A 27,770-nucleotide genomic window follows, 5' to 3' on the forward strand; every position below is an offset into this window, starting at 1 on the left:
TCAGCCAGGAATAAGCCCCAATGAGCGCAATGACTTTCCTATGCACACTTACTTGGGAGTAAGCCTCTGCAAAATCATTGGGGTTTACTTCTGAGTAAACACGGAAAGGGTTGGCCTATCTATGAGAGTTGTGCACAGAAATCTCCCCCAAACCACGGGGTTTCTGAGGTCACATGCATCGGATCGGGCCGTATGTAAGCCGGGCCGGGCCGGGCCGGCTTCCGCTGATTGGTGGGGCGCCCCTTTTTGTTCCTTTCCCGGGCGCCCTTCTCGCGGAGGCCCGCTGATAGCAACGGAAGCTTTCGGCACCACCCGCCTCCTACTCGGCCTGGCTTATCCCCACCTCCGAGGGCAGGTTCCGGCCTGAGGCCTTAAAGCGGCAGCGTACGCCACTCGGGCTCGGCCCAGGCGGGAGGCCGCGTTAAAGGGGCCAAGGAAAAGCGCCTCTTGTTCGGGCACGAAGTCCAGCTTGCGGGGAGGGAAGGAAAGAGAACGACGGTGACCGAGACTGAACGCGGCGGGTGAGCCCTGGGAAGCGAAGAGTTGAGGGGAGGCCGCGGGGACCCTCGAAGTTCTCTCGGCGCGGTGAAAGGCCCGCGCGAGTCAGCTTAAAACGCTGGGTAAAATCCAGCGTAAGTGCTCGATAAGAGTAGTGAAATGGGTGGGATTTAACTTAGCCACAATTAACTTATGCCCCATTCGTTTTAATGGGTCTACTCCAAGTAGGGTTTATGTTGGATTTTACCTGTTGCTTTTATTTTTAATCAGTCTCTCCCGCTTTGTTTGGTTCTTGTGAGGAAAGGGGGTAGAGGGCGCCGAGGAATCCGCTCTCCTTTTCCCGGAGCCCGAGAAATTCCCAGGGGTTATCTGTAAAAAGGCGCCAAGGTAGCCTGAAGCGTCTTCCCCTTCCCACGCTTCGTTATGCAACTGATCTCTCGGAGAAATATATGTGGGCTTCCTTCGAGCCTTTAGTTGTCAATAGGAAGGAGATCGCCAAGTGTGGTGGTGGGTTTCACCACGATTAGTGCTGGGTCACGGAGAAGGCTTGGTGGGTTTTAGCGTCGTGGTAAACGTTGGGCCGCATTTTTCTTTTAAATTCCAAATTTGCACAGTGGGTGAATTTAGGTGGCCATTCGCCAAGTGGTATTGTACTGTGGAGTGCCACTTGGTAAAATGGTCAGCTGTATTGTCCTGCCAAGTGGTGAAGGGAACGTTCTTATATTTTTATTTACACCTGCTCAGAATTCCAGAGAAGCAGTGGAATGGCAAGAGCCTTCTTACTACTTGGCAGGATGATACAGCCAGCATATATATGGTAACTTGCAGTTTGGCAAGTGGTCATCTGTAGTTACCCAGTGGCATGTTCAGATTAATTTTGACTACTGCTTTATTCACTGTGACATACAGTATTAATTTTGATACTTCCATCAGATTTTCTCTCTGTTACGATGTAGTATGACTCCATTATGTAAGCAATGTTACATGATCTTTCTATCCTCATTTCACACTAGATCACGGATGCACAAGGTAGGCCTGTTGTATGGCCCTCATGCCCCTTGCCACTGCTGAATTCCCACCTAGAACTGGCAGGCGTTGCTATTTCTGTGCCACTCATGGTGACATGGAAGCTGTACTACCAGTCGGGGTGGGTGGGTGAGGCAGGTGTTGTGGGCAAGAGGCCTTAGCCTCCTCCTGGCGACTGAGGCAACCAGCATCGCTGTGTCCACACTGCTGGTCAGGCTCAGTGACCCCAACGCAGGCTCCCCCACCCTCTTGCTGCAGCATCACTGGAATGGGGGAAAGGTTAAAGCCTCCCCACCCCATGATTATATAATCATGCAGGCTTCTGGACTGGAAAGCTGGATTATGGGAGCTTTCGGCACAACCCCGTAATTCTGTGGAAATGACTACAGCGAATACGGAGATGCACCCGTCTGTCTCTTCTGAAGTTTAGGGGAAATGTGCTTACTGTGCATGAAGCTTGGTGGTGTGGGGTAATGCATTGCCTGGGGAGGGGAGTTGTATAATCTCTTTTCTCACAGATTTAAATTTGGACAAATAACTCCTGGGATTTAGTGGGTAGACATCTAAATGATCCATTGGGTTTCTTCCTGGCCTATGATTCCATACTCTTCCTTTTTCATCCCTCTTCCTGCATGACAGTGACAATGTGTGTGTCTGTGTGCACGTGGGTGCAGTATATTGCCACAGTATGGTGCTGCTAGGATCAATGTATGTACAGGCTTTGGGATTGTCTAGAGCAGCAGACTATTCACTAGTCATGATGGGCTAGCAGTAATCCTTACTGTTCAACAAGATAGATGGGATTTGACAAACTGTAGCTGTCGCTAAGTATAGCACCCTGGTTGGCCTAGAATAGATGACTGCCTTTCTGCCCTGGAAAGCAGTGATGCTGGTAGGATAGGCAGTATTGTCACAGAATGCACAATGTGGTAGCTGAATTACAGACAAACTGAGTCACATAAAGATGAATGGTAGCATGATGATCAAAGCTGCTTGCCATTATTAATGATTTGGTAAGTACATACCCATATGTCAACAACAGGTTATGTGGCAGGACCAAATGCTTCCGTTCTAGCTAGCACTTCCTCAGTTTCAGGCACCATGAGAGTTGGAGATGCAGATAAATTGAAAAGTTATAGCCTTGACTCCTTGATTGAATGCTGCCCTTGTGGATAACATTGGAAAACAGGTGCCCTGACTAGACTAGATATCTACCATTGTCATTTCTATGTATATAGAGGACTAGGCCTATAAAATCAATGTGCTATGACATAAGATTAAGAGCTGTTCCCTTCCCTAGGAGTAGTTGGGAAGAATTTCTTCTAGAAGAATGCTATGTTGGAATTGGAAATCCATGATTATTATATTTTTATCATTTTCCATGTATATTCCATGAGGTCATTCTAACAACATTTTGTATATAAAAGTCCTGAGATCTCCAGAGTTCCTGAAGTTAGAGGCAGGATTAAACTGGGTGAGTGTTGTACCTTTTGTATGCACTAGGAAGATGTCTACAGTGTAAGCTGAAGAATAGAAGCAAAATATACCGGGCTTGCTGGACAACCTACAGTTAAAATATACTGTGTATGAGTATGTGTGCAGGCAACTAACAATAATAAATCATTATTGTTTTAAAGTATCTAGTATTCCAGATGCTAAAACTAACACTGAAGTGTGTAGTTGTCTCCTCATCCTGTACTGGTTTCTACACAAGCAGTTTTGTTACCTTCAGGTGGTACTGCAAGAGAATCCAAGAAATTCAACAGCAAGTGGCCTATGGTGATACGAACTTTGTATAGCCAAGGAAGTGGCGTAGAATGTTTTAAAATCCTAGGATTAAATAACACAGGATTTTTCATTTGCATACAAAGCTTTGAAAAAAGTATTTATTGCAATCAGTGCGCATAGCATTTCATGGAATAATAAAAGCAAATGACAAATTCCTGCCCCAAGAAGCTTACAATTGTTAAAAAAGGAGATAGATTGTATTTTCCATGGATGCAGAGGTGAACAATACATTTATGATTTATTTAAAATGCAGATGTTTGCCATAATAGTACTGTTGGGTGCCATTATATAATTGAAGGAAATAGTTCTGGTTAGAAGGTAAAATGTTCTTCCCAACAATTTTTGGCTGTGAAAGAATATCATGGCACTGTTTGTAGACGAAACCATGACAGACGTAACTAAAATTCTGCCACGCAGTTCTTTTTCTTTCACCTTTCCTTTCCAATTTTATCCCCTAAAATGTTGTCTGAAAGTTGCTGCTTTTCAGTGATTAGGAGTGGTTTCAATAGGTCTTATTCCCAGTTACGTTTGTGTATAGGATTGCAGACTTAATGGATGTGATTCAGTGTTGAGTGAAGTGAATCTTGTAATAGCTACACTTGCATTTTTCTGTTAGGTATTTTGGGATTGTTGTGTTAAAAACACTATATAAATGTCAATGGCTGTTATTAATGCCTTCCATGCATTAGGAGATCTAGCAGACAGTAAAGTTCTCCATAGTGTCACCATTGTTACAATCACTTCTGTTGTTTATAATTAGAGGTGGCAACAGTGGCATTCAAATGTTTAATTACATTTTGTAAAGGTGACCTGAGCTAACTCATAGAATTAGTGACTAATGCAATGAATGCAAAGATTACTGCTTCGGACTATTGTTAGAAAAAAACAGAAGTAGTCGTGAAGTCCTTTAGGGATGCAAGATCCAGGATCAGCACTGTGCTAGAAAGGAAAATGGGATAAGAAATGAAATTTGAAATTTGCATGCATTTCATAATCTGGTTCAGTGGAAACTATTTCATACTGAGGTTAGTTGCAATACCAGGGCAGTATCTTCTAGCTTATAGAGATGGCTATTTTGTAGATGACTCCAGGCTAACTCTGGGAACCTAACCTGCTGTCTCAAATAGCCAGCAGCTAGTGTCACTCAAGCCAAAATGTTGCTTACTGAAATTACATGTAAAACCATAAGCAAATAATGCATTGTTTGTTCCAATGGCACTCGCAGATGCCAGTCCTGCTGGGAATTTCTAGCCTATATATCAGAGCAAAATAAATCGGTCTTCTAGCTTTTGGCTTTTTTGAGGGTTCATAGACAAGTGTGATCTTTTCACTCTTGATGTTGAGTATTAAGCGAGACCATGGGGAGATAACCACTTCCTTTTTGCAGCTTCTCCTGGAAAACCATAATCCATTTAGATTCTAAATAAACGGATTTAATCCTATTAAAGTGGGACTAAAATAAAGTGTTATAGCTAAACTGGGTGTGGGACACATTTATTTATTTACTAGATTTCTATGCTGCCCAATAGCCGAGGCTCTCTAGGCAGTTTACAACAATTAAAATTATAAAACACAACATGAGAAAAGCAAGATACAAAACTTTTAGAAGCTTACAAGTACCACAGAAAACCAAACTAAAACCCAGTGGCAGTTACAGCCCAGTGAAAGCCTGGGTGAAAAGGTGTGCCTTCAGGAAGCATTTAAAAGATGTCACATTTTCTGCCTCTCGAACTGCACGAGGGAGGGTTTTCCAGAGGGTGGTTGCCGCTACAGAGAAGGCCTGCCATTGGGATTTTTCATGGCGACCTTCTGTTTGGTTTTGAATGATCTTCCCTTGCATATATACCCAGGCAACATTTAAGATCTCCTCTGGAGATCTTAAATGTCACCTGGGTATATATATAAGGGAAGGCGGTCTGCTACATATCCTCGTCCTAAGTTGTTCAGGGCTTTATATGATGATAACATAACCTCGTACGTGGCTCGGTAGGTAATAAGCAGCCAATGCAGTTGTTTTAACACAGGTGTGATGTGAGCATAGCTAGATGTCCCAGCGAGCACCCTAGCTGCTGCATTCTGCACTAGCTGCAGCTTCTGAACCACGCACATGGGTAGCTCCACACAGAGTGCATTGCAGTGGTCTAATTGTGAGGTTACCAGTGCATGGATCATAATGGCTAGGCTATCCCTATCCAGGAACAGGCATAGTTGGTGTACTAACCGAAGTTGTTAATGGGTGCTCGAGGCCACCTGGGCCTCCAGTGACAAAAACAGATCCAGAAGTACCCCAAATTACATACCTGCTCCTTCAGAGCAACCCCATCCAGAACAGGCAAACCCCCCAATTCCCAGACCTGGGAACTGCCAACCCATAGGGATTCATTCATCAGGATTCAGCTTCAGTTTATTGGCCCTCATCTAAGCCATAACTGCATCCAGGCACCAGTTCAGAACGTCCATGGCCTCTCCCGATTCAGATGTCATAGAGAAATAGAGCTGGGTGTTGTCAACATACTGGTGACACCTTGCCCCAAATGTCTTGATGACCACTCCCAATGGCTTCATATAGATATTAAATCACATTGGGGACAGGATGGTTCCCTGTGGTACCCCACGGTTCAGCTGCCATGGGGCTGAGGTGCACTCACCCAACAATATTCTATGGCACTGACCCCACAAGTATGAGTCGAACCAATGTAGAACAGTGCCTCCAACTCCCCACTCACAGAGGCAATCTCGGAGGATACACTGGTCAATGGTAGGGGTGTATGAAACCCCACTTACCTGGCTCCACCGGGTTCCGCAGGTGGGGGGAGGCGATCCATTCTTCCCCCTGGAATCCTCGACGGGGGGGAAGGCAATCTGTTCCTCCCCCCTGGAATCCTGCCCAGCTGGCTCTGCTCTGCGGCCAGGCTGCGGAGCCGCCGGCCGGGCCAACCGGCAGCAGGGCCTCCATCCACTGCCAGGCTGCTGCGGACGCAAATGGCGTCCTGTGTAGGGGAAGCCATTTGCGTCTCTACGCCGGCCCGTGATAGGCTATGTAAATATTTATGTAGCCTATCATGGCTAAAGCAGGGACGCAAATGGCGTCCCCTACGCCATTTGCGTTCCCGCTTTAGCCGTGATAGGCTACGTAAATATTCATGTAGCCTATCACGGCAAAAAAAAAAGGGGGAACGCAAATGGCAGTGGCTACGGCGGCTGCCATTTGCGTTCCCTTTTTTTGCCATGATAGGCTACGTAAATATTTACATAGCCTATCACAGTCTCCGTAGGTACGCAAATAGTGTCACTGTGTTAGCCGTGGTAGGCTACATAAGTATTTATGTAGCCTATCGCGGCCATTCGAAAGATGCGATTGGTGGCTGCAGACACAGCCGCCATTCGAGGAGCACCAGAACGGCCGACAAAGGTAGACTCTGTTCTGGGCCCATTTCATGGGGTGGGGGGGCCGCGGGCTTCGTTCCGCCACGGATTTCGGGGGGCCGAATGTGCTAGCATTTGGCCTCACCGAGGTCCATGGCAGAATTCTCTGCCATGCCTAGTCAATGGCATCAAAAGCCACTGAGAGATCAAGAAGAAGTAACAGGGTCATGCTCCCCAGTCTCTCTCCCAAAGAAAGTCATTCGTCAGGGCGACCAAGGCTGATTCCATCCCAAAACCAGGCTTGAATCCAACTGGAATGGATCCAGATAATCAGTTTCATCCCAGAGTGACTGCAGTTGAGCCACCACTACTCTTTTGAGCACCTTACTCAAGAACAGGGTATTTGTGACTGGACAATAAGTAGCATAGATCTCTGAATCAAGGGAGGGTTTTTTCAGGAGTGGTCACACCACTGCCTTCTTCAAGGGATAGGGCAACCCCATCACACAATGATGTATTCACCACTCCCCTGATCCATCCAGTCAGCCTCCCATGGCTAGCTTGAATAAGACATAATGAGCAAAGGCTGAGAGAGCATGTGATGAGTTGAACAGATGCAAGCATCTTGTCCACATCTTCAGGCTCCCAAAACTGAAATTGATCTCACAAAACAGGATAAGACAATACACTGGATACCTCAACAGACACTGCAGCAATAGTGGTGTTCAAGTCAGCATGAAGGTGAGCCATTTTATCCTCAACGTGTCTTGCAAATTCATCACAGTGGACCTCTGAGGGTTCCAGTATTGGATTCACTGGGTTTGGTGTAAGTAATCCCCAAACCACTCGGAAAAGCTCAGCTGGACGGCTACGTGAGGATGCGGTGGAGGTGGAAAATAAAGCATTCTTCGCTGCCTTCACCGCCACACAACAGGCGTGATTATATGCTCTTACGTGTGTTCACATCAGTTCCCCACACTAACACCATTTGCTAAGCATCTCTGCAGGCATTTGAGAGAGAGTAAAATGTTCCAGTTAATGACGAGGTGAGGAAAGTGGTACATCCCTGAAGGAATGGCTTGCTTTAAACTAGCCTTCCCCAACCTGGTGCCCTCCAGATGTTTTGGACATCAGCCCCAGCCAGCATGGCCAGTGGTCAGGAACGCTGGGAGTTGTAGTCCAAAACATCTGCCAGGTTAGGGAAGGTTGCTTTAAAGTCTGCCATTAGAAAAAAACATAGGCATTAATCTTTGGAATCTGGCTAAGAGTGCAATCCTGTACTGGATTACTCAGAAGTAAATCCCGCTGAGCTTTATGCCACAGTCCTGCTGCTCATGTTATTCTCAGATTGCACAGCTTGTGACTTAACCAAGCCAAATGCAACCCAACAGCCTATATGGTAGCTTGCAGTTTCTTGATGCCCCCCTTGTTTTTGCAATCACAGGAAAGTTACTGTTTTACATATAGCTGGTGGGCTGTATTTATCTTGGGTCACAAGTCATACATCCTGTATTGTTTGGATTGACTCTAAGGGGCGGGTGGGGGGGAAGGAGTTTCTAAATAGGGCTGTATGTCTAAAGCATTCACACAGATATCTGATTGTGCTGTCAGTCAGATGAACCCTGATTGACAGCACAATCTTATGCATGTCTACTCAGAAGTAAGTCCCACTGAATTTTCACTGGGGCTTACTCCCAGGTAAATGGGTATAGGATTACAACCTGAATTTATCATAAGAAATACAGCTCCTCCACATATACACTATGAGTGAAATTCCTGAACAGTTTTGATCCTTTTTTTTTAAGGTGTAATTTCAGGTGGTTTAAAAAACACTTTCTGGATGAATACTTTTGTATTGCATTGAATGCTCATGTAGTCCTTTAAAAAAAAAAAATGTGTGGGGAGTGGAGAACTCAACCAATGCCATGTTAGCTCATTTCTCCCCTTATATTGTGCATGCATATTTAACACTTTTTAAATATGTGTGCATGTTAACACTGGGGAGCACAACTTCTTAGTTTGTGTTTATATGAGCAAATAGGCTTTTTTCCATTCTTCAGCAACACTCTCCCACCATTAGGATTAAAACTTTATCATGCAATTGCTGCAGTGTTTGGGCCCAGGGGATTTTAATTCTACCAGTTAAGCAACAGCCATTGCTCCAAAAAACATTAACATCTCTATAAGCCCTCAGAGTAATTTAAAAAACCCCCACAAAAAACCTAAGGAGAGAAGTATTCTAGAATTGAGTGATTTCTCACAATACAATTTTCCAGTCTACAGCATAACTTTTATGCCTTTCCTAATATACCAGTATGTCTATTTCTTTGTGAAATTTGTAGTTTTTCTTACAGGTCTTGTTAAATATCAGTGAGGGAATGCTGTGCCGTTAGAGTATTTACCACTATCTCCAAGAATAAAAATTCCTAACCAAGATGCAATACTTTGCATATGATAGTTTTTGTATGACTATATAAATAACTATGAAAGTACCCAGCAGGGAATTGAGGGCAACACATCTTTCCAAAGAGCAAGCTGCAATGATAATTCTTTTCCCTGAAATGTAACAAATAGCTACTGAGATATACCTGCAACTCAACATTTTGGGTCACAGCAATCTGGTTTTAGCATTATAATTCTGTATTGCATTGGCAATAAAATGTGTTTTTAATGTACCTCTATAGAGAGTCTGTGCTAATAACATTAAAATGTGCTTACCAAGTTAAAATCACTGCAGACCGTGTATGTGATTGTTATGGTGTAGCAACAAGAGATTACCATAGGAAATCAACCTAGGGATAGCGCGCCTTAGAAAAGCAGCATAATGACTTAAGGCTGGTATCCAAACTACTCTGCCGGCACAAATCTTATTCAGTATAGTAGTGTTTGGGCTCCTGCAGTACCTTGAGGTATGACTTTATGACGACTTTATACATGGACTTCACCAGACGGTTGATACCCAAATCAGATTGACTACATCCTTTGTAGCCAAAGGTGGTGGACATCTATGCAGTTGGTAAAAACAAGACCTGGAGCTGATTGTAGTTCAGATCATGAACTTCTTATTGCACAATTTAGAATCAGACTAAAGAGAATAGGGAAGACCCAGAGATCAGTTAGATATGAGCTCACTAATATTCCTCATGAATATGCAGTGGAGGTGAAGAATAGATACAAGGGACTAGATTTAGTAGATAGGGTCCCGGAAGAACTATGGACAGAAGTTCGCAACATTGTTCAGGAGGCGGCAACAAAAAACGTCCCAAAGAAAAAGAAAACCAAGAAGGCAAGATGGCTGTCTGCTGAAACACTGGAAGCAGCCCAAGAAAGAAGGAAAGCAACAGTGATAGGGGGAGATATGCCCAATTAAATGCAGAATTCCAGAGGTTAGCCAGAAGAGATGAGGAATTATTTTTAAACAAGCAATGCACAGAAGCAGAAGAAGATATAGAATAGGAAGGACAAGAGACCTCTTCCAGAAAATTAGAAACATCGGAGGTAAATTCTGGGCAAAAATGGGTATGATCAAAAACAAAGATGGCAAGGACCTAGCAGAAGAGATCAAGAAAAGGTGGCAAGAATATACAGAAGATCTGTATAGGAAGGATAATAATATCGGGGATAGATTTGACGGTGTGGTCAGTGAGCTAGAGCTGAAGAGTGAGGTTGAATGGGCCTTAAGAAGCATTGCTAATAACAAGGCAGCAGGAGATGATGGTATCCCAGCTGAACTGTTTAAAATCTTGCAAGATGATGCTGTCAAGGTGATGCATGCCATATGCCAGCAAATTTGGAAAACACAAGAATGGCCAACAGATTGGAAAACATCAGTTTATATCCCCATACCAAAAAAGGGAAGCACCAAAGAGTGTTCAAACTATCGAACAGTGGCACTTATTTCACATGCCAGTAAGGTAATGCTCCAGATCTTGCAAGGTAGACTCCAGCAATTCATGGAACGAGAATTGCCAGCTGTACAAGCTGGGTTTAGAAAAGGCAGAGGAACTAGAGACCAAATTGCCAATATCCGCTGGATAATGGAGAAAGCCAGGGAGTTTCAGAAAAACATCTATTTCTGTTTTATTGACTATACTAAAGCCTTTGACTGTGTGGATTATAACAAATTGTGGCAAGTTCTTGGTGGTATGGGGATACCAAGTAATCTTGTCTTCCTCCTGAGGAATCTGTATAACGACCAAGTAGCAACGGTAAGAACAAACCACGGATCAACGGACTGGTTTAAGATTGGGAAAGGAGTACAGCAGGTTTGTATACTCTCACCCTACCTATTCAACCTGTACGCAGAACACATCATGCGACGTGCTGGGCTTGATGAAGCCAAGGCTGGAGTTAAAATCGCTGGAAGAAACATGAACAATCTCCAATATGCAGATGATACCACTTTGATGGTGAAAGCGAGGAGGAGCAGAGGAACCTCATGACAAAGGTGAAAGAAGAAAGTGCAAAAGCTGGGTTGCAGTTAAACCTCAAAAAACCAAGATTATGGCAACCAGCTTGATTGATAACTGGCAAATAGAGGGAGAAAACGTGGAGGCAGTGACAGACTTTGTCTTTCTAGGCGCAAAGATTACTGCAGACGCTGACTGCAGCCAGGAAATCAGAAGACGTTTACTTCTTGGGAGGAGAGCAATGACAAATCTTGATAAAGTAGTGAAGAGCAGAGACATCACACTGACAACAAAGGTCCGCATAGTTAAAGCAATGGTATTCCCTGTAGTAACCTATGGCTGCGAGAGCTGGACCATAAGGAAGGCTGAGCGAAGGAAGGTAGATGCTTTTGAACTGTGGTGCTGGAGGAAAATTCTGAGAGTGCCTTGGACTGCAAGAAGATCAAACCAGTCCATACTCCAGGAAATAAAGCCAGACTGCTCACTTGAGGGAATGATATTAAAGGCAAAACTGAAGTACTTGGCCACATAATGAGAAGACAGGATACCCTGGAGAAGATGCTGATGCTAGGGAAAGTGGAAGGCCAAAGGAAGAGGGGCTGACCAAGGGCAAGATGGATGGTTGATATTCTGGAGGTGACCGGCTCGACCTTGGAGGAGCTGGGGGTGGCGACGGCCGACAGGAAGCTCTGGCGTGGGCTGGTCCATGAAGTCTCGAAGAATCGGAAGCGACTGAACAAATAAACAACAAGTACCTTGAAGAACAATTCTAATGTCAATTTTCTCTGTGTAGAAATTAACACACCTGTTTGAAAATGAAGTGGAAGTTGCCTAATCTGCTCTCTGTCTGTGGGTAATGGGTTGGGATTATGTTGATTCTTAAACTATGATCCATGGACCACCAACTTTCCATGGTGTGCCTTCAGGTCAATCTGATCAGAGTGCTAAATGCCAAATTAACATCTTGTCTGATAAACCTAGCAATGACTAGGAACTACATGTAACAATACTTCTGCTTTTCCCTTTCCCATTGGAACGGCTGCACTGGAATACAGAAGGAACAGAGTTTTAACTTGGAAGTATTTCAAGTAGCCTATGTGGTGGCTGGAATGTAAAAAACGTGGCCTTCAAAGAACAATCCAAAATAGTGGTCTGAAATGCAGCAACATTTAAAAGTTGCTGGAATAGACTCTGGGGCATATTGATCTGGATAGACAGCAACTTGTTTTTGGACAGTGGACTGGATATTGTATATTTATTACATTTATTAGTTGCTCCATTACCAGAGGTTATATCATTTTGTTCTCTTCCCACTCTGATACTACATTTTCCTCCAGCAACCTCTTTCTGAGCTTTCTGATGCATGTGCCAAGTGGAAGTTAGATGTGGTTGCATAACTCATCTTAAGTTACATTATTATATGCTTTTTCATGCACAAATATGACTCTTTGTACAAAAAAAAAGTAACACGAGAAGTGGTGTCAGATTTTTCTACTGAAAAACATCTTGCAAAAAACTGTAACGATCTTTACAGAATTTTGACCAAATCAGGACTACTGAATTTAGATAAGTGTGTTTCTCACCTGGGTTGATTTATACGTTACGTATGTTCAGTTGCTGATATTTGCATTTAATAGCTTGTATGAGTAGATGCGGTGTTCAGTCATGCCGGCCACATGACCACGGAAGCATCTTCGGACAGCGCTGGCTCTTCAGCTTAGAAACGGGGATGAGCACCGCACCCTAGAGTCGGACACGACTGGTTGGGGACACCTTTACCTTTTTTTGTATGAGTAGATGACCCACATGGTTAATGCAACGTATGACAAGGGTACACGTGCAATTGTACAAATGAACTTCTGGAGAGGGCTGAGGTCCAAAGACAGAAATCAGTGCTCAAGGCAAATTGTGTGAATTCCTCCCTCATGGGTTATACTGCTTACTCAAGTACTATGAGCTGTTAAATGCACAGACCAGCAGAGAAAGGTAATATGAATCATCCCAAATTGAAACAGCCTAGGGCAGATGTTGACTTGATGGTTACAGAGAACTAGATGAAACAGTATGTGAAACTATACTAGCATTTTGCACAGTTGCTTTGCTGTAAATTACTCTAATATATTCTTGGTGTAGCAGTTCGAAGCCCTTAAGGAAAACTGTACTGATTATTCTAGCCTGGTAAGTAATAGTTCCTCCATCAAAATGCATCTATAAGCATATAAGTAGTTTTTACAAGCTCCAGCATTGTTTCTCCAGATTGGGCCTGTCTTTTTCCTGTGCCTGCTCTGTTGGTATGTTGTTACTACTTCCCAGAAGCAATGTAAGATTCAGAAAATCACTATGCTCACATTTAGCAAGGGAATCATATTTCATACTTTATTGTTGCATCTCTATTGATTTTATTTATAATACATTGGCAACAATTGGCAACAAACTCAAGCACGTGTACTCCGTAATTGTGAAGGTCTTACCTCTAGGTTGTGCTGGCTTTAATATAGAGACCAATACCTACAGATGGGTCAGGCGAAAATCAGCTATGATCACCAGACCATTAAGGTATTGATATTGGAGTACCAAATTATTTTAAACCTAGAATTCATGGGACAATTAATGGCTGACTAAGAATGATGGTCCCCTTCATGGATCACTGCCTTGTTGTGGCGAAGGGGCTTGTGTAACTCAGTGAAGCCATAAGCTATGCCGTGCAGGGCCACCCAAGACGGACAGGTCATGGCAGAGAGTTCTGACAAAATGTGGTCCACTGCAGAAGGAAATGGCAACCCACTCCAGTATTCTTGCCAAGAAAACCCCATGGAACGTATCACAAGGCTAAAAGAGATGACGCCGGAAGATGAGCCCCTCAGGTCGGAAGGTGTCCAATATGCTACTGGGGAAGAGCAGAGGGTATTTCCAAGTAGCGCCAGAAAGAGTGAAGCGGCTGGGCCAAACCCGAAAGGACACTCAGCTGTGGATGTGTCTGGCGGTGAAAAGAAAGTCAGATGCTGTAAAGAACAATATTGTTTAGGAACCTGGAATGTCAGATCAATGAATCAAGGTAAGCTGGAGGTGGTCAAACATGAGATAGAAAGATTGAACATCGACATCTTGGGAATCAGCGAACTAAAATGGACAGGCATGGGCGAATTTAATTCAGGTGACCATCATATCTACTATTGTGGGCAAGAATCCCTTAGAAGAAATGGAGTAGCACTCATAGTCAACAAAAGGGTGGGAAAAGCAGTACTGGGGTACAATCTTAAAAATGATAGAATGATCTCAGTACGAATCCAAGGCAAACCATTCAACATCACAGTAATTCAAGTCTATGCCCCAACCACTGAGGCCGAAGAAGCTGAGGTTGATCGGTTCTATGAAGACCTACAACACCTTCTAGAACTAACACCAAAAAAATATGTCCTCTTCATCATAGGGGATTGGAATGCTAAAGTAGGAAGTCAAGAAATCACCGGGATAACAGGCAGGCATGGCCTTGGTGTACAAAATGAAGCAGGACAAAAGCTAATAGAGTTTTGCCAAGAGAACATGCTGATCATAGCAAACACTCTTTTCCAACAGCACAAGAGGCGACTCTACACATGGGCGTCACCAGATGGTCAATATCGAAATCAGATTGATTATGTCCTTTGCAGCCAAAGATGGAGAAGCTCCATACAGTCAGTAAAAACAAGACCTGGAGCTGACTGTGGCTCAGATCATGAGCTGCTGCTTGCAAAATTTCAGCTTAAATTGAAGAACGTCGGGAAAACCACTAAACCGTTCAGGTATGACCTAAATCATATCCCTGATGAATAAACAGTGGAGGTGAGGAATAGATTTCAGGGATTAGACCTGATAGACAGAGTGCCTGAGGAACTATGGACGGAGGTCCGTAACATTGTTCAGGAGGCAGCAACGAAATCCGTCCCAAAGAAGAAGAAATGCAAGAAAGCCAAGTGGCTATCTGATGAGGCTTTACAAGTAGCTAACGAAAGAAGGGAAGCGAAAAGCAAGGGAGAAAGGGGAAGATATACCCAACTGAATGCAGAGTTCCAGAGAATAGCAAGGAGAGACAAGAAGGCCTTCTTAAATGAACAATGCAAAGAAATCGAGGAAAACAACAGAATGGGAAAGACTAGAGATCTCTTCAAGAAAATTGGAGATCTCAAGGGAACGTTTTGTGCAAAGACGGGCATGATAAAGGACAAAGAAGGCAGGGACCTAACAGAAGCAGATGAGATTAAGAAGAGGTGGCAAGAATACACAGAAGAACTATACAGGAAAGATCTGAATGTCCCTGATAGCCATGATAGTGCGCTCACTGAACTTGAGCCGGACATCCTAGAGAGTGAAGTCAAGTGGGCCTTAGGAAGCATTAGTAACAACAAAGCTAGCGGAGATGACAGTATTCCAGCCGAGCTATTTAAAATCCTAAAAGATGATGCTGTTAAAGTGCTGCATTCAATATGCCAACAAATCTGGAACACTCAACAGTGGCCACAAGACTGGAAAAGGTCAGTTTACATTCCAATTCCAAAGAAGGGCAACGCCAAAGAGTGTTCAAACTACCGCACAATTGCGCTCCTTTCACACGCCAGCAAGGTGATGCTCAAAATCCTACAAGATAGGCTTCAGCAGTATGCGAACCGAGAACTACCGGAAGTACAAGCTGGGTTTAGAAGAGGCAGAGGAACTAGAGATCAAATCGCCAACATTCGCTGCATCATGGAGAAAGCAAGGGAATTCCAGAAAAACATCTATTTCTGCTTCATTGACTACGCTAAAGCCTTTGATTGTGTGGATCACAACAAACTGCGGCAAATTCTTAAAGTGATGGGAGTACCAGACCACCTTACCTGTCTCCTGAGAAACCTGTACGAGGGTCAAGAAGCAACAGTAAGAACCAGAGATGGAACAACCGATTGGTTCAAAATTGGGAAAGGAGTACGACAAGGCTGCATATTGTCACCCTGCTTATTTAACTTATATGCAGAGTACATCATGAGATGGGTTGGATGAATCAGAGGTTGGAATTAAGATTGCCGGGAGAATTATCAACAACCTCCGATATGCAGACGATACCACCCTAATGGCAGAAAGCGAAGAGGATCTCAAGAGCCTCTTGTTGAGGGTGAAAGAAGAGAGTGCAAAAGCTGGTTTGAAACTCAACATTAAAAAAACTAAGATCATGGCATCTGGCCCTATCACTTCCTGGCATATAGAAGGGGAAGAAATGGAAGCAGTGACAGATTTTACTTCCTTGGGCTCCAAGATCACCGCAGATGGTGACTGTAGCCATGAAATTAAAAGACGCTTGCTCCTTGGGAGGAAAGCTATGGCCAACCTAGACAGCATAGTAAGAAGCAGAGACATCACCTTGCCGACAAAGGTCCGTCTAATCAAAGCTATGGTTTTCCCAGTAGTAATGTATGGCTGTGAGAGCTGGACTATAAGGAAGGCTGAGCGCCGAAGAATTGATGCTTTCGAACTGTGGTGCTGGAGAAGACTCTTACGAGTCCCCTGGACTGCAAGGAGGTCAAATCAGTCCATCCTAAAGGAAATCAACCCTGAGTGCTCATTGGAAGGACAGATAATGAAGCTGAAGCTCCAATATTTTGGCCACCTAATGCGAAGAGAAAACTCCCTGGAAAAGACCCTGATGCTGGGAAAGACTGAAGGCAAAAGGAGAAGGGGACGGCAGAGGATGAGATGGCTAGATAGCATCACGGATGCAATGAATATGAACTTGAGCACGCTCCGGGAGAGAGCGCAGGACAGGAAGGCCTGGCGTGCTATGGTCCATGGGGTCACGAAGAGTCGGACACGACTGAACGACTGAACAACAACAACAACAAAGAATGATGGTGTACATACAGATTATGGATGCTAGAAAGAAAAATGTTTCTGCAGCAGTGAATTCATAGCATGTAAGACTGTAGATTCTCAAATCGCAGGGCTGGCATGGGTGGGCATTTGCCAGGGGCTCACTGCTGGAGCCTCCTGCTGCTGTAGCTCCTCCCCTAGCTGTTGCCATGGCAAAGAGGGCAGCACTTCTGTTATGCCTCCTCCTCCTTGGCTGCAGGTGTCTTGGCTAGCCCAACCACGTCTTACTATCCCTGGGCTGCTGTTCCCACATATCCTTAGTCCCACAGTGGCTCACTACCACCCCAGGAAGAAAGGAAATAAGAAGGTGGGCAAGTAAGTGGGCATCTGGCAGTGGTGATGAAAAGAAGCAACAGCGGCCTGCTCACTTGCACTATTAGAGAGAGTGTGGGAGGGGCCCACCAACACTTATATTCTTAGTGAGGCACTGAGTCTATCTTGTCTGGGACCCCCCCCCCCAACCCCTCCTGGAGCCAGCATAGGCTGCATGAATTGCATTTTCCTGTCAGTGCTTTTAAGATGCTAGAGTACTGGCCAAAGAACAGCTCAACCTGGAAGCAATTTTGTGAAATGTAAAATCAATAAGAATGTGGAAGAAGGTTATGTACGTAGAGGGTGTGGGATGGGGAGAAGGATGAGAGTTAGCCTAGCATCATCAGAATTCATGACTAAATGTATCTGTTTACCACCTCATTGTTCTCAGTTTGCCTGTACGAGGTGTCACTGAATCAGCTATGGGAGCCCAGTGTTAGGGAAACACACCTCATAACCAAGAGGCTGTACAAGATTCAGCCAAGATTAGTTGATAATGAAAGGAAAGGGATTGATGTCAGAAAAAAATCGGTCTTGAAAAGTGAACTACAAGGTTTTTTTTAAGCAATTTGCTTCAGTGAATTACTCTTTGGTCCAGTTTGCATGTAACGACAACCCATGGGTTGTTTAACTGATGGCTTTTCAGGGCCAACAGCAAGCGCGCATCCTCCTGTGCACACACAGCTTCCACCTTTCATTTGCTTTCTGAAATAATCCAGGGATGCCCCATTCCTGGGTTGTTGGTTGTGACGCCTGAACTTGTTGAGGGTTAAACAACCCAGAGTTTGAACCTATGATTTGTTGTTGGGTTAACCATGGTCCCATGCTGCCCTGGCAATTAGTGGGTTGTTTAATGCATGAATTGGCATTGTGTATGATCCAGGTCAATCTGAGTAACAAGGTTATAACATTTGTGTAAATATAGATGACTTGGGTTTTCCACTTAGAATCACTAATTAAAAAGTTTTTGAGCAGTGTTTCACCGGAACTTAAAAGGAGCCATGCCGAAGAACTTAAGTTGAGAAGTGAGTTTAGCATGGGATTTAAATCTCATTAGTGGTCCAGTTGGTGTTTGTTTAAAAATGAGAACATCCCTGTTTAAGAGAGACAATTTTGTGCAGTCATATTAGCCTCTCTTTCCTTCTTTTCCCTGACTCTAAGCATGAGTCGATTCACTGAACCTTTCCCAGAACTGTAAGCTGCTCTAACGGAATGCTGGCTCTCATAAAAAGCAGGGAATTAATAGCTGGGTCAGACAACTTGAATTTAATCAAAATGAACTGTGGCTGTACAGGAGAAGCATTTTGCTTTTAATGATTCACACTAGAGAAATGCCCTTAGAAATCCTATGCATTGTAGCATTGTTTGGTGACCTCACCAGTGTTAATAAACTAGGAGTCTGCTCTAGCAAAATGAATATTATTTTACCTTCAATAAACTACTCAATAGTTTGACCCATATACTGTAATCTCATTTTGGTTCTACCCTGCAGTGGTATTTTACTTTAGAAGAGGACATCTGCCTAGATTTGCCCTTTCATTCTCCCTCCCAAAATGTTTTTTTTTTCCCTAGCTTGGATTGTCATGCATTATGGTGTGGCTTCAACGTAAGATATAAATGCAATAACAAATCATAACTGTGTGGCTTCTACATAAGGTATAAATGCAGTGACAAAAGTGTTTTTTTTTTATGTGTACAAAGGTTTCACAAAGCAGCCCAGCTAGTCACTGTCCACTGTGTGACACAGACTCTACTTAGTTTTTTTGCTATTTCTTTATTTTTATAATAGCATGCTGAGTGTAGGTCACCTTTTTAGTGCTATGAAAGGGTGCCAGTTTGATGTTTTGTTTATCTCTTCTGCCCTAAAACTGGAACTGTAGAAGAAATGAACCTCTTGGGCTCTTCGCCCTCTTGACTTTAGCTTATCTATTGCATTCATAGAGGAAAGGGGAGAAACACTGAAAATGCTTTGAGGGCTTTTTACCAGTAACAAACCAGTGTTTATGGTATTATGTGCTAAAAGGAAGACAGAAAGGGCTTCTCTTTAATCAATAATGTATGCTCCAGTTAGTCCTATCCTCTGGCCATCATTAAACATGTATTTTGTTTCATAACTGATGATTTTGGCTGACTAGAGTTTATAACTACATATCCTCAAGCCTTTGCATCCACCATCATGTAGATCTGAATTGAATTAAGCAGTCAGCTATGTTTAGTGTTAATATGGAAAGGAAACTTAAAAACAAGTGAGAGTTGGAGGTAATTATAAACGGTAGAAATTGAGGGCTTGTAAAAGCTGACCTCATGCCTTTGAATATGGTCTGATAACAGTGACAGGCTTGGTTTTTAAATGTTGTAGCCTGCATTCTACCCAAGGCTTGGGGGAGATTACCAGCAAACTTAAACGCTTTCAATAAATGTATCAAATTAAACTACAGAAAGTTTTTTTTAAGTACAGCAAGTATGTCTTGGGGGTTTACTTAATGTTAATTGGCAATTAAGTAGGATCAGTTAATAAAGCAAAACATTAAACAATTAAAGCAGGGGTCCACCATAATGACTTGACCTTGGGGGAGCTGGGGGTGGCGACGGCCAACAGGAAGCTCTGGCATGGGCTGGTCCATGAAGTTACGAAGAGTCGGAAGCGACTGACCGAATAAATAACAACCACCATAATGATATCTCACTGGCACTGAAAGCTCTACACTGATGTCCAGGCCCAATGCAAAGTGCTGATTATCACTTATATAGGCTCCACTCCTATACAGTTACCTGGGAGTACTTCTTACTGAATTCACTTCTGAATAGACATGTCTAGGATTGCACTGATAAAGTCCTCAAAGGTCTGGGTGCACCTGAAGGATAATTTTCTTACATGATTCTGTTTGTTTGCTTAGATCATCAACAAAAGACCCTACTCTAGGTGCCTTCCCTTTGGAAGTGATGCAGGTGGGTGGATTGTGTGGGGCACCATAGGTAGCCTCCAGAGATATCTGCTTTGCGCTGTCATTTTTCTCATTTGCAGTGCAATCCTTTTGTTGTTGTTCGGTCGTTCAGTCGTGTCCGACTCTTTGTGACCCCATGGACCGTAGTACGCCAGGCCTTCCTGTCCTGCACTCTCTCCTGGAGCGTGCTCAAGTCCATATTCATTGCATCAGTGCTGCTATCTAGCCATCTCATCCTCTGCTGTGCCCTTCTCCTTTTGCCTTCAGTCTTTCCCAGCATCAGGGTCTTTTCCAGAGAGTTTTCTCTTCGCATTAGGTGGCCAAAATATTTGAGCTTCAGTTTCAGTATCTGGCCTTCCAATGAGCACTAAGGGTTGATTTCCTTTAGGATTGACTGATTTGACCTCCTTGCAGTCCAGGGGACTCGTAAGAGTCTTCTCCAGCACCACAGTTTGAAAGCATCAATTCTTCGGCACTCAGCCTTCCTTATAGTCCAGCTCTCACAGCCATACGTTACTACTAGGAAAACCATAGCTTTGATTAGATGGACCTTTGTTGGCAAGGAGATGTCTCTGCTTCTTACTATACTGTCTAGGTTTGCCATAGCTTTCCTGCCAAGGAGCAAGCGTCTTTTAATTTCATGGCTACAGTCACCGTCTGCGGTGATCTTGGAGCCCAAGAAAATAAAATCTGTCACTGCTTCCATTTCTTCCCCTTCCATATGCCAGCAAGGTTATGCTCAAAATCCCACAAGCTAGGCTTCAGCAGTATGCGAACCGAGAACTACCGGAAGTACAAGCTGGGTTTCGAAGAGGCAGAAGAACTAGAGATCAAATCGCCAACTTTCACTGGATCATGGAGAAAGCAAGAGAATTCCAGAAAAACATCTATTTCTGCTTCATTGACTACGCTAAAGCCTTTGATTGTGTGGATCACAACAAATTGTGGCAAATTCTGAAAGAGATGGGGGTACCAGACCACCTTACCTGTCTCCTGAGAAACCTGTACGAGGGTCAAGAAGCAACAGTAAGAACCAGAGATGGAACAACCGATTGGTTCCAAATTGGGAAAGGAGTATGACAAGGCTGCATATTGTTGCCCTGCTTATTTAACTTATATGCAGAGTACGTCATGAGAAACGCTGGGTTGGATGAATCACAGGTCGGAATTAAGATTGCCGGGAGAATTATCAACAACCTCAGATATGCAGATGATACCACCCTAATGGCAGAAAGCGAAGAGGATCTAAAGAGCCTCTTGTTGAGGGTGAAAGTGGAGAGTGCAAAAGCTGGTTTGAAACTCAACATTAAAAAAACGAAGATCATGGCATCTGGCCCCATCACTTCTTTACATGTCTACTATTGAGTTGAATGGGACATACTCCCAGATAAGATGGTAGCATCATTTACTAAGTGAAGGTCATCTTATTCTCTCATACCTTTGGCTGAAATCTCTATTTAAGTTTTTGTTTATTGTTGAATTTTTTAGTATTTACTGCTGCATTTTTATTTTATTAAATTATTTAGTCCTGTTTTATTGTTTTTATAATTCTTGTAAGCCATTTTGAATTGTTATCAACAAAAGTTGAATATAATATTTTAGATAATTATAATTAACAGAGTGTAATTGTTTAGTCTCTCTGTGAGCCTGTATGCATGACAGAAATGCCCAGAAAAGCAACTAATTTGGTGCATTTTCCCCATGTCAGGTTTTGTTCTTGTTTGTTTGTTTTAAAAAACAAGAGTTAATTCACTAACTTCCAACCATTATCTGGGCCCACAGTACTTCAGTGGAATCTGTCTTTTGTATTTTCAAAGCTGACAGAGTCTGAGCCAATAGGGGCTTGTGATGTTTGGCTGCTTACCCTCAAAACAATGTTCCTGGTGCTTTTTTTATTTTGGTTTTGGAACTTAAAGAGAAAATTCAAACAGGAACAATGTAATACCTTTTATAGGACGTTATTTTAAAAAGATGGTCAGACACTAAGGTACCTTTCAAGTTTCCCAGAGCTCCTACTCAGGCTCAATGTTTTAAAAGAAAAAAAGGTGGGGTGGCAAGATGTTCCAAAGTGGACGTGAATGGGGGCTTTTTTTCCTATGTAAATTGCAGGCATGGGAGGGCCCAATCTGGACTGGGACCACAGCAGGGTGAAGAAAGTTAAAGCCCTCTTAACCTCTATGCTAGGGTCCTGAACTAGTCACCCTACACTTACACTTGAGAAAGAAAAAAGAACAGGTGTGGCTGTATGCTACATATTAAAAGTTCCATGGTACGCTGTGGGACTCACTTCCAACTAAATATGTGTAGGATTGGGCTGTTAGTGATGCATGATATTAATAGACAGAGTAAAAGGATTAGGCAATTAGCAACTTTTTCAGTTTATAGTTTAAAAAGGCAATGAAATTAACAGCTGATAGGGAGTACAGAATCAAACATCAATATATGGTGCTGTTTATTTAATTAAAAAAGCCTTTGTCCTTTTAGAGTTCTGGAGTAGATTGCAGTATTTAATATATTAATATTTTCTTAGAAAATGCATTATTAATTTTGTGAAAAGTTTTATTTCTAATGAAAGAAATCCACACTTAGCATGAAGGAAGCCCCATACTCAGCTGTCAGAATGGTCTCATGCAAGTTAAACAAATCTGCGTACAGCCACTTATTTTGTATAATTTATTGTGCTTCCAGGATTCAGCTTGCATTGATAGCTGAGTTGTGTCCTAAAAACAGCTTCATCTGTATTGGAAGAGCCTCCTCCATGGAGAAAAAATGCAGAGCCTTCAGCTTTCTCTTGCTGAATGTTCTTTCTCTGAGTTCAACCTGCCTTTGGTTATTCTGTCCATTTTGTCTTTCTGAATTGCACAGATCCTCCTCCCTCATCCTATGGCAGTATTCATAACATAATGGCATCTTTATATATTCCTTCCTTTGCTTGGGGATACAGGGTTGCTGATGGTCTGGGCATCCATTTCTGTATTCCCAGTCTCTCTCCCCTGTGGTTCCATTCCCACGTGGGCACTCCTGCTGTTACAAGGCAACTACTTAGGCTTTGCTGAATCTTCAGGGATCTGTGGTTCATTTGATTGTATAATACAGGGGTGGCCAATTTGTGGCCCTTCATATGTTTTGACCTACAACTCCCATCATCCCTTACTATTGGCTATACTGGCTAGGGCTGATGGGAGTTCTAGGCCAAAACATCTGGAGGACCACAAGCTGCCCATCCCTGGTATAATAGTAGTTCAGTGTGAATCTCTGGGGGCTTTGAACTGAAACAAGCAAAACTGAATACAGTTAAGGAGAAAAGTCAAGTATTTCACTCTCACCATTTGTTTCTTAAAACAGCAAAGAGTCTTGTGGTAGGGATGTACGAAAGTCACTTAGCTTTTCGTGGATTCTGTTCATGGTGGGGGGGAGGCGTTCCGTCCCTTCCCCTGGAATCCTCGACGGCAGGGGGGAGGCGATCTGGTCCTCCCCCCCAGAATCCTTGACGGCCGGCTGTGCTCCACGGCAGCTCCGCAGAGCAGCCGGCCAGGCCCAGGCCAGGGCCGTCTGCAGCCGGATTTCCAGCCACGGAGGGCTCTGGGTAAAAAAACACAAAAAACCACGTACGCAAATGGCGGCGGCTATGGCCGCCGCCATTTGCGTTCCTTATTTTTCGCTGTCTTAGTCTGTGTAAATATTTACGTAGACTAAGACAAAGACAAGAAAGGGGAACGCAAATAGCGCCCAGTACGCTGTTTGCGTTCCCCTTTCTTGTCTTTGTCTTAGTCTACGTAAATATTTACGTAGACTAAGACGGCGAAAAATAAGGAACACAAATGGCGGCGGCCGTAGCCGCCGCCATTTGCATACACTTTTTTTTTTACTCAGATGTGATAGGCTACGTAAGTCTTTACGTAGCCTATCACGTCTATGGGGGAAAAAAAGAAGAAAAAAACACAGACTGCAAATGGCGGCGGCGGCAGCCAGTCGGAAGACCAGCCGCCGCCTCCACCACTGGAGCCGCCGCCATCCGAAACAACCGCCCCAGGTAAGTCTAGTCCCGGGGGGGATCTCCGGGGGGCTGGGGGGTGGCAGGCTGTTCCACAGTGGATTTCAGGGGGCCAAATGCCAGTGCCAGTGCATTCGGCCTCACCGAGATCTGTCGCGGAATTCTCTGACATCCCTATGTGGCACCTCAAATATTTTTTAAGGCATATGCTTTTTTGGACCATAGTCCACGTCATCAGATGCATGAAGTGTTATCCTATACACATAGATGGGCGGGGGGATTGTAAGCAGTGAGGTCAGAGGGAAATGAAATGTAGAACGTGGCAAAACAATTCTTGTTCATAACACAAATATCCTGGCGTTGGATAAGCCAATTAACACATGTAGCGTAATTTAAAAACAAAAAACGTTTATCCAGATTCAAGCCACAGGGGATAGACTTGAACCTCTTGATGAATATAATTTGGACGTCTCTTGTTCTAATTTCTCATCAGTGCTAAACTCCAGTTGTTTTTATGTTCCAGGAAAAGTTATCCTCCCGCTTGTACCACAGGAACAACTAGCAACTACTTTAAATATCAGGATGGAGGCATATGCAGTAATTGTAAATGGAATTTTCAGCCTACCCAGGTCCACATATTAGCAGCTATTCTCTTTTCTAATATTAATTTGTCTTTCGCTTTCCAAAGTAACCCAGAGACCCTGACAAAATATTCTAAAATGATATTTTGGATTGCATATGACAAGACAGATGGGGCAGGGGGAGGTATAGTCCCTATATACAGACTTAGTAAAGCTTAAATTGCCTGAAAAAAAAAATGGCTTGTCATCAGCTTTTGTGACCTTTCCTCCTTCCTTAAAGCCATGGTTTTTGCTTTGACTGATCAGAGTGAATTAGACTGTACACTGATGCAATACTGGCTTAATCTTTTTAGCTACATAAAACTGATCGGACGACTCCTTCAACATATTTTGTGAGCATAGGGACGGAAAAGGTGTGCCATTTTTTAATTTCTTTCTGAAGTAGCCTTGTTAGTCTTGTTTAGTCTGATAATCTATGTGTGGAGCAAAATTGGTGTAGGGGTTTCTAACATCTTTTTCCTCTTTTCCTCTAGAATACACCTTTTCCACGCACAAAAGGAAAAAAATGTATTCGTTGAAGGGTAAAGTTCAGACTGTGCTAGGCCTCATAGAGCCTACCCAGCTTGGCTACACTATGACCCATGAACACTTGACAATGAGCTTCAATTGCTCTTACTGCCCACCTCCTTCAGGCCAAGAAGCACTATCTGAAAAACCCATTGAGATGAAGAACTTGTTTTGGCTTAAGCAGAATCCCTATAGCAGCAAAGAGAATCTTCTTCTGTGTCAAGAGATAAATGCTGTGAGGGAAGAGCTCTTGCATTACAAGGCTCTAGGTGGTGGGACCATAGTGGAAAATACAACCACCGGAATCAAGCGAGATGTGAAGACCCTTAAGCAACTTGCAGAAGAAACCGGTGTCCATATTATTGCTGGAGCTGGTTTTTATGTGGATGCCACTCATTCTCCTGCGACACGAGCTATGACTGTAGAGCAGGTGGGTATCAAAATGTACTAAAAACTGGGCACTCTTGGTAACCTCAATATTTAAATTGCCTTTAACATAATTAAAATTTAAAGCCTCAAAATTGGGAATTCATAGTGTGTGTAATAATATGATACGCTGAGTTGGATCCAGAGATTAATTTCTAGCGGAAGGACACTTCTGTAGGTGGAAGGGGTTTCCAAGAGCCTTGCATGAGAAAAGGAACTGAAATCTAGCGTTGTGCTTCTTTGCACTAACCTCCTGTTGTGCACCCCTTCGTGGATCACTGCCTTGTTGTGGCGAAGGGGCTTGCGTAACTCAGTGAAGCCATAAGCTATGCCGTGCAGGGCCACCCAAGATGGACAGGTCATGGCAGAGAGTTCTGACAAAATGTGGTCCACTGGAGAAGGAAATGGCAACCCACTCCAGTATTTTTGCCAAGAAAACCCCATGGAACGTATCACAAGGCTAAAAGAGATGATGCCGGAAGATGAGCCCCTCAGGTCGGAAGGTGTCCAATATACTACTGGGGAAGAGCAGAGGGTATTTCCAAGTAGCGCCAGAAAGAGTGAAGCAGCTGGGCCAAAGCCGAAAGGTCACTCAGCTGTGGATGTGTCTGGTGGTGAAAAGAAAATCCGATGCTGTAAAGAACAATATTGTTTAGGAACCTGGAATGTCAGATCAATGAATCAAGGTAAGCTGGAGGTGGTCAAACATGAGATGGAAAGATTGAACATTGACATCTTGGGAATCAGTGAACTAAAATGGACAGGCATGGGCGAATTTAATTCAGGTGACCATCATATCTACTATTGTGGGCAAGAATCCCTTAGAAGAAATGGAGTAGCACTCATAGTCAACAAAAGGGTGGGAAAAGCAGTACTGGGGTACAATCTTAAAAATGATAGAATGATCTCAGTACGAATCCAAGGAAAACCATTCAACATCACAGTAATTCAAGTCTATGCCCCAACCACTGAGGCCGAAGAAGCTGAGGTTGATCGGTTCTATGAAGACCTACAACACCTTCTAGAAGTAACACCAAAAAAAGATGTCCTCTTCATCATCGGGGATTGGAATGCTAAAGTAGGAAGTCAAGAAATCACCGGGATAACAGGCAAGCATGGCCTTGGTGTACAAAATGAAGCAGGACAAAAGCTAATAGAGTTTTGCCAAGAGAACACAATGATCATAGCAAACACTCTTTTCCAACAGCCCAAGAGACGACTCTCCACATGGACATCACCAGATGGTCAATATCAAAATCAGATTGATTATGTCCTTTGCAGCCAAAGATGGAGAAGCTCTATACAGTCAGTAAAAACAAGACCTGGAGCTGACTGTGGCTCAGATCCTGAGCTTCTTGTTGCAAAATTTCGGCTGAAATTGAAGAACGTAGGGAAAACCACTAAACCATTCAGGTATGACCTCAATCATATCCCTTATGAATATACAGTGGAGGTGAGGAATAGATTTCAGGGATTAGACCTGATAGACAGAGTGCCTGAGGAACTATGGACGGAGGTCCATAACATTGTTCAGGGGGCAGCAACTCAATCCATCTCAAAGAAGAAGAAATGCAAGAAAGCCAAGTGGCTATCTGATGAGGCTTTACAAGTAGCTGAGGAAAGAAAGGAAGCGAAAAGCAAGGGAGAAAGGGGAAGATATATCCAACTGAATGCAGAGTTCCAGAGAATAGCAAGGAGAGACAAGAAGGCCTTCTTAAATGAACAATGCAAAGAAATCGAGGAAAACAACAGAATGGGAAAGACTAGAGATCTCTTCAAGAAAATTGGAGATCTCAAGGGAACGTTTTGTGCAAAGACGGGCATGATAAAGGACAAAGAAGGCAGGGACCTCACAGAAGCAGATGAGATTAAGAAGAGGTGGAAAGAATACACAGAAGAACTATACAGGAAAGATCTGAATGTCCCTGATAGCCATGATAGTGCGGTCACTGAACTTGAGCTGGACATCCTCGAGAGT

The 27,770-nt window shown here is 43.5% G+C and overlaps 2 protein-coding genes across 4 annotated transcripts in view; one reads left to right on the forward strand and one right to left on the reverse strand.

Annotated features, from left to right (window-relative positions):
- The first annotated feature begins 401 nt into the window (after nt 1-401).
- Nucleotides 402-27,770, forward strand: part of PTER (phosphotriesterase related) — a 44,059-nt gene continuing 16,690 nt past the window's right edge. For all 3 annotated transcript variants that reach the window (XR_014792412.1, XM_084858988.1, XM_084858989.1), the window contains exons 1-2: nt 402-521; nt 25,333-25,796. Coding sequence is in view for 2 of the 3 variants with exons in the window: in XM_084858988.1 (XP_084715114.1) it covers nt 25,365-25,796 (432 nt within the window). In the remaining variant the exon portion in view is untranslated. The remainder of the gene's footprint in view (nt 522-25,332; nt 25,797-27,770) is intronic.
- C1QL3 (complement C1q like 3) overlaps nt 3,665-27,770 on the reverse strand; it is a 52,055-nt gene continuing 27,949 nt past the window's right edge. Inside the window, exon 4 of the transcript XR_014792413.1 lies at nt 3,665-4,251. The gene's annotated coding sequence lies outside the window, so the exon portion shown is untranslated. The remainder of the gene's footprint in view (nt 4,252-27,770) is intronic.

The sequence above is a fragment of the Heloderma suspectum genome, chromosome 5, assembly GCF_057233095.1.
Source record: "Heloderma suspectum isolate Gila_16-S chromosome 5, 16-S_ref, whole genome shotgun sequence".
In the NCBI taxonomy this organism is placed as follows: domain Eukaryota; kingdom Metazoa; phylum Chordata; class Lepidosauria; order Squamata; family Helodermatidae; genus Heloderma; species Heloderma suspectum.